This window comes from Rhododendron vialii, chromosome 2a (genome assembly GCF_030253575.1).
Source record: "Rhododendron vialii isolate Sample 1 chromosome 2a, ASM3025357v1".
NCBI lineage: Eukaryota > Viridiplantae > Streptophyta > Magnoliopsida > Ericales > Ericaceae > Rhododendron > Rhododendron vialii.
The window spans coordinates 7,435,612-7,443,501 of NC_080558.1; the positions used below are offsets into that span (position 1 = coordinate 7,435,612).

The 7,890-nt window shown below is 38.4% G+C and overlaps 1 protein-coding gene across 1 annotated transcript; it reads left to right on the plus strand.

Moving 5' to 3' along the window:
* The first annotated feature begins 5,764 nt into the window (after positions 1-5,764).
* Positions 5,765-7,087, plus strand: LOC131317043 (UPF0481 protein At3g47200-like). The gene has a single exon (XM_058346622.1). The coding sequence runs from the start codon at positions 5,765-5,767 to the stop codon at positions 7,085-7,087; it is 1,323 nt and encodes a 440-aa protein (XP_058202605.1).
* Positions 7,088-7,890: the final 803 nt, after the last annotated feature.

Below are 7,890 nucleotides of genomic sequence, written 5' to 3' on the forward strand. Positions count from 1 at the left end.
TTTTGGGTTTTTGTTAAGTTTTGCAGGAATAAGGTGGATTTTACATCAAGATTGGATTGCGAGATCTTGAAGCCGGTAGTTGGAGAGTTTGATACAAAAAGCACAGAGTTAGAATATTAAATGGTGTTTGAAGCAAACCATTGAATGGTCATATGGAGTCAAGAGTTCACTAATTAGTTCACGGGTTACAATTCCATTGACTGGGTCCAATGTTATTAGTTAACAAGTAAATGGTGGGCCATGAAAAAATATTGGAGTTTGCTGGAACAAAAAAAAAGGGAATAGATTTTATTATATTATAATATAAAAAGGAAGCAGCAGCAGCTTTTGAAGAGGAGGACTGATTTCCGATGCACGAAGCACTATTCTCACGGATGAAAAAAAACCAAAGATAGGGGCTGCCGTGGTATCTTCTGGGGATCACGCTGTCGGAGAAAAAAAGCAGACCCAGAGCTGTGAACGAAAAGGAGGCAATTTTCCCACGGACAGAAAAAGGCTGTTGACTGTCGAGTTCCGAATATTGTTAGTTTTATTGCTTTTGTTGTTTTTCCAAACATGTTTTAAAGTATTGTTCAATTATTCGTACTTCGGTAACTCATATTGATTTTCGTTCTTTATTAAAGTCGTTAGTTTGGTTCTTGTTTAATTTTGGATCTTTTGTTTATTTTTCGTATCGAGTAATAGAAGCATGATTAATTCTAGATTTTTATTCCTTTTATTTTTAATAAAGTGAGTAGCTTTTCTGAGGTTTGGTCACTGCGTAAAGGCGTGCCGCGACCCAATTAGGATTCGTCTCGCAATTTTCTGCACATTAATTTAATTAAATAAATTGAGTTGGTGCAAACTACGTCCGTTGGACGATCCGAGGCATTGCCAGGGCTCATGTGAGCGGGAACAGGGAACCAAAACCTGTTCGCCGCTGTGTACGAGACCGGCAACCTTAGGATTCGCATCTTTCGGAGTTTTCAATTCTCCCTAAATTTAACCCTTTTTAGAACTTTGAAAAGCGAGCGGATTCTGATTGGGTAGCGAACGCCGGATTCCCTACGACCGTGCCTCTCTTTTTAATCATTTGAGCAAGTTATTTGTTAGTATTAGTTAATTAATCAACTAAAAGACAAAGGGTGGCTACCTAAGAGCTAATTTAAATACTACAACCCGAGGTTCCATAGCACACACTTCACCGTCCTTAGTGGATTCGACTCCGGTCTTACCGGATATTGTGCTACGACGGTCTCCGCCCTACGATGGTCTCCGCTCTACGATTGGGACAACCCATTAATTTAGATTTAGGAAATCGTCAAGCACTCCTCCTCTTTTTTTCCACAAGCTGCTCTTCACGTTTTATAATAAAATAAAACCCTATTCCTCTCATGGGTCCTTCTGCCGACCTCCAACAAAACCTATATTTCTTTTTATTCCTTTTCCTAGCCGTGTAAGCCCATTTCCATAGTGGCCCACTTAGTCAAAATAGTTACTAACTATTGGGCCCACTGGTGTACCAAAGTCTATTCTTATTTGTTTGGTTTCAATGAGCAACAATTCCCTGGCCAATTGACGTGCGAATAATTACTCCGATTGCAGTCCAGTCCTTCCACTTGATTGCATTCGAACGGGCCAACGTCGAACACCGTTCAATATGTCAACTTTGCATATTTTTATATCAAACTCTCCGAATATCTACAACACAAAAATTAAGCATTAAAACTTCAAATAACAATATAAATAGACTTAGCAATGGTAAAATAGGAGGCGCGCATATGAATATTTATGTGCCTATCAATTATGCCCTTGAAAAAAAACATATTTTAAGGCACAAATATTGTAGTGATAGTCATCATGTAACTAAATTTACAAAGAAGTATGATGTGATACAAATAAAGATATAAATTCTGGATGAGTTTTATTGAAAAGACTTATCCAACAGGAAATTGAATTCTATCCGCCATACGTGAAAACAATGGTTTTTCCGTCATAGCTTGTAGGCCTCACTGAATATTTTTTTGTTATAATCTGAAATGTTCATTTTGGAGAGCCCACAATTTAGTACATCCACAAAAAAATTAATTTGATTAAACGTCAATAGCCATATCAAAAATTAAATTTTGGTACATAAAATGGGCGGTGGATCATTTTAAAGTCATGAAACTATCTATAGTTGCACATCTTATAAATCAAAATTCAATTTTTGACATATTGATTGATGTCCGATCAAGCTCATTTTAGGATATATGTTATTACGGGCTCTACAAGATGAAACGATTGAGATTAGCACAATAAATATTGTATGATGGAATCCACAAATGGCAGTGGTGCAAAACCTACCTTTTCCACCTGTGGTCAAAACAATTTATGTTGTGTTTGGATGGGTTTTTGAGAAATTTTTAGTTTGGTTTTTGGGATAATGAGTGGAGATAGAAATTATGGTAATAATTAGAGATAGTAGTGTAATGAATCGAGAGAGATAAAGAGAGAAATGAGAATAATGATTGGAGATATGGGTAATGGGCGAAGAGAGAAATGAGAGTTTATTGAAAATAGAGATAATGAGTGTTTTTTGAGTTGAAATTTTTTTTTCGAAAAGCAAACCAAACAAAGTATTAAGCTCCTCCAAAAGAGCTCTTCAACTAGGCACTTGTATCACCAAAGCTATATTTGGCATATAATTATACTACCTCCCTAAGAGATGCTCTAACTGGGTTAAATTAAGTAAATTTAGGGTGGGTGGATACCGTGGATTGAATGAGTTTGTTTGTCAAAAATGTTACTTGCACAACCGTTGTGTTAGTTGTGTGCGTAATTCTGACCGTCCAGATGTATTTAGACGGTCTAGATTTTATAAAAACTCTTCCAAGGAAAAGTTTAACTTTTATGGGGAAGAGTTTGAGCGAATCCTAGCTATTTATTACAGTAATGGACGGCTAGAGATTAGTTGTGTGTTGTGTTTTACACAACCGTTGTGTGTGTAGCACTTTTGTTTGTGCATAGCTAAGCTCAAGTAATCACACATGCATGTAAGGATCCCAATATACGATTGTGGAACTCTAAGAGATCGAGCATATATCTCCAACCCTCTAAAGGACTGAAACTCCGAAAGGGAGAATGGATATGTGACAAAATATAGAATGGAAAGGCTCCATACCATCACCATTTTGGGCCTCCAAAATGGAGACCGAAGTTTGAGTTCCATGTATGGAAACTCTCTCACAAAATGGATTTATGTAAATTGGAAATAGCTCAATATATATACCTATAGATTCGATGTATGAAAAATTGATACTGTTTAAAATGTACCAACAATAGCTTCAGAATGCGATCAATCTTCGATATATCACAATCTATCCCAATAAAAAACTACAGATTTGAAGGGAAACTTTTGGTGTTAAAAGAAATGAATGTGTATTTGACAAATATTGGAGAGATGGGATTAGAGAGTGTGTAACTAGTGTTGTGCTCCAAACACCCCCTTTTAAACAAATATGTCTTTTTGATTCTCCAAAATGGAGAAAGAGTGAGCGTTGGGTTGGAGATGCTCTACGGGCTGGATATCTTGTCATCGGTTTCACTCCGGGAGCATTGACCATCCAAAAGACCAAGTCTTGTTAGGACCGAAGACAATTGAATTGCTAGAAAATGGATGCTAGCAGTCCTAACCAGTTTTGGCAGTAAAAGGAGAAATACCCTAAGTCAGTGATGGTCGCAGGAACTAACCCGCATTCACACCTCATGCCTTGAAAATTTTCGCAAAGCACGAAAAGTTCTAAACATTATGTAAAACTTTCTTTCCTAAACATTAAGTAAAACTTTCTTATTTGAGGTGTCTTCTAGGGAACTGGTCCAGTCTTTGAACCCTCTAATTAATCCTTTTACGTACGTTTTCCTCTTGAAGTTAATTATTATTACTCCATTCAAATTAAGTTCGCTCCACCACCGCTAACTTGGGGGATTGATCATGAGCTTGTGGAGAACATTATTATTATTAATTTTTTGGAAATGGAGAAGATCTTTTCAAAGTTGTCCCAATCAATACTCTACTAATCAGTTGAATCAAAAAGTTGTTTTTGTCGAAGATGGGGAAAAATAAAGTGGATTTTGGAGGAGTTGATTCCAAACTCCATATATATAGTCTTCCTAGATTTCAAATTGCAACCACGCGTATTTCTTTGGTCAGTTCAATGCATAGGGCAACCAAACTTGCAACTGATTTTCCGTATTAGCATATAGGCTAGCTCCATCATTTTGATAATCAGAAACGTTCACTATATAAAGCATGTTAAAAATAATGACACAAAGCCCATGTTTATAGAATGATCAGAATAAGAAAAAACTGACTCACATAGAAGATAAATTTGCTTTGATCCATGCATTTACAGAAATCATTATCAGTATGAATTTTGGTGTGACTAATATTTTTAATTAATATAAGTACATCATGGTTGAAGGTAATGACCTCTTCTTAACTTGGACTTCTCTTTGAATTTGTTTTGGGACCTCTTCTTGGACTAGACTTCTCTTTGAATTTGTCTTGGGTCATGTGTCAACATTCCCTTATTTGAATCTGAGGTCGACCCAGTTCATCTTGCAATTCGAAAATAAATATTCTTGAAAAGACTACAAATAATCCGATGATCATATACCCATGATATATTTGATCACAATTATCTTTTAAAATCAAATCATAAGGTCTATCGCCAATATTAATTATTCTCACTGTTTTGTTGAATATAAAATTCCTAGCATTCTTTCTCCATGTATACTTTTATACAAGTTGCTCTTGCCACCAGTTGCACTCTAGCGATGACCTAGAAGTCAAAAGTCTTGTTAGTGCCAAAGACATTATATTGGTAGGAAATGAATGCCAGTCCTATAGTATCTTTTTGGCTATAAAAAGGGTGAACCCTAGTTGCCACTTTTCTTATATTGAGAAATTTTTTTGCCTTAAGTAAGATTTTTGTTGTTTTGCAAGTCCTTTTTGCATCTCTATCATTGTCTTGGCCTTTCAGGTGGCTGCTAGCTAGGGAACTGGTCGTGACTTTCAGCTCTTAAAATCATTGTAAGTTTACATAGCTTAGAACCCAACGTATTAGCCTGGTGGTCAAGAACTTAATTAGGGATTTGTTCCTTTTCGAATTTTGGACACCTTCAAGTGCCATTAATTTTTGCGGGACCAGTTTATACGGAATGTACTAATTTTAAACAGGACACCTTCAAGTGCCATTAATTTTTGCGGGGCCAGTTTATGAGGAATGTACTGATTTTAAACTGGCAACCAATAGTAGACAGTGAAATTGGTCTCCTGCGAATTAGTTGAGGTGCCTAAATGTGACAACGTTTGATAAAATTCGCACTTAAAACCAAAAAATCGAGAGAATTTAGTTGTCCAATTAGTACCTTATGCAATATTTTGTGGCATGAGGTGAAGAGATACTCATTTGAAAACCCTAATGAGAACTCAAGAGTTAGAGTGAGAGGGTTTCGGGCAGAGAGAGAGAGAGTTTCGAATGCTGTGAAACCCAAAAAATGTTCAAGCCATGGCATGTAAGCTTAGGAAAGTTCACGAACATATTTCTAGAAACCTTGTCCAGTATGCCATGGTCTGTAAGCTTCTATCAGGCCTTTTCTGTTCCTGCAACTTATAGATAAAACATTTTACATCTAATTTTCGATCGATAGTAAGAAATCTTGTATATTCTGTTTATATTGTGTTCTAATTTAGTAGTACCGCTTAATTTGGACAGGGTTTCCACCCATTTTATGAGATATGATGCCCGATGCATGTGCCGTCGATCCTCTCTCCCTTCGTTTAGACGAGAAGCTTACTCACCTATCTGGTGCACATTTCGAGTGGTATATTTACAGAGTCCATGATCGACTACGTAGGCAAAGTGAAAAGGCCTATGAACCAGAAATACTGTCGATTGGACCATATCACCGTGGTAAAGGCCATCTATGGATGATGGAAGGACACAAAATGCAGTATCTTCGGTTGCTTCTTAAACGGACAGAGGAGGCAAGCGTGGATAGGTACGTCGCAGCCATGAGGAAATTGCAGAAAAGAGCACAAGGGTGTTATGCTGACTCCATAAACCTTAGCAACGACGAGTTTGTGGAAATGATGCTTCTCGACAGCTGTTTTATTGTTGAGTTTCTCCGCAAATTCTCCATGACAATGTTGAGAGATACAAACGACCCTATCTTCAGAATGGATTGGATCCTCCACGGTATATGGCGGGACTTAATGCTGTTCGAGAATCAACTTCCGTTCTTCATTGTCGTGCATTTGTTCACCATGACGAAAATTCCAGATCCACGAGACAACATCATCGACTTATTCATACGGTACGGCTATTGTGTCCGAGAACATTATATTTGCACCATGCCTCCGGGTTTGGAGAGCTTTCTGAAAATATCGTACGGGATTTCACCCGACCACGTGAAGCATTTTCTCGGTCTAGTACACCTTTTCGCATCATCTTCTGTTGCCAAATTGGTGTCTAATAGACATATTTGCCACGACGAAAAGAGATGGGAGTATATACATTCTGCCACAGAGCTACACGAGGCCGGGATCAGGTTCAAGAAGGCTAAGCGTACCCCCTGGTTATACATAAGGTTTGTGAACGGGGCAATCGAGATCCCGCATTTTGCTGTCGAAGAGACGTTCGAGATTATCTTCAGGAACTTGATCGCGCACGAGGAGCATCTCCAGGACGCCGGCCCCAAATACGTCAAGGATTACCTGACTTTCTTGTGCTGCCTCATCAACTCCGCGAGGGACGTCAGTTTGCTCCGCCGTTGCGGGATTCTGAACAACATGCTGGGCGACGACGAAGCCGTCTCGGCAGTCTTCAGCAAGGCTTCCACGTGTGTCATGGTGTCTCGCGCCGACTTCTGTTATTACGGGGACTTCAACGACATAAATGCGTATTGTAAGTGCCGGCAGAACATATGGACCACGAAGCTCCGGCGGGATTACTTCAATAGCCCGTGGAAGATCATTTCGTTTCTTGGTGTTGTTTTGTTGCTTCTACTCAGCTTGGCACAGACCGTGCTATCTGGTCTTGCTTACTTTTGTCAAAAACGATGAGCCAATTTATTGTTCTAGATGGTGGTAGGGCTGCTAAACGAACTAAGCTATTTGAGTTTGAGCTCGTGTTCATTCGTTAAAAGCTTGTTGAAGATTGATTTATTACGTAAACAAACCATGCTTGAACATGATTTTGAAACTCGTTAAGATTTTAATCCAAGCTCAACCAAGTGTAGAGCAGCTGAGCGGAGTAGGATGAAATTGATTTCTTAGCGAAGAAGGCCAATTCAGTCAAGTCCTACTGAAGAGTCAATTTGGACCTATCATTCTCGTTGAGACGAACTAATAATCCACAAAAATATAACTCAAAATTAACAAATGTCAATTTTTTTTGAATAAAGACAAAAATAAAAAATTCCAAATTATCTCAAAAGAAGCTATGTGAAACATTAAGGAAGCCACTGGTTTAGATTCGACTGTTACTTGCGTGCCATCAATGCTATGTTAGTTCTGACTTTAATCACAGTTTAATGGGCGGTAAAATTAGTCCCCGATCACTCAATCCATTAGGCCAAATAAACAGTCACAAAAATTTCTGCTGCCCTCATTGTCGGAAATTTTTTAAGTGCCGGGTGGGTACCACATGGTGTCCATTAGGCGCATTCGAGCCGTCCATTGTGTTTTTGGACGGCTTGTATTTGAAGAGAGAAAAAGTATTGGGGTGAAAAGAGAGAGAGGGTTTCAATCCGAGCCATCCAAAAATGTACTATTAAACAGTCCAAATGTGCCGAGCGGGTACCATATAGGATATACCCACCCAACACCGAAAAATTTCTCCTCATTGTCAAACACGATGGGGTGGG

Excerpts from the sequence above, each read along its gene's own strand:
- LOC131317043 (XM_058346622.1), top strand. The coding sequence starts at position 5,765 with ATGCCCGATGCATGTGCCGTCGATCCTCTCTCCCTTCGTTTAGACGAG.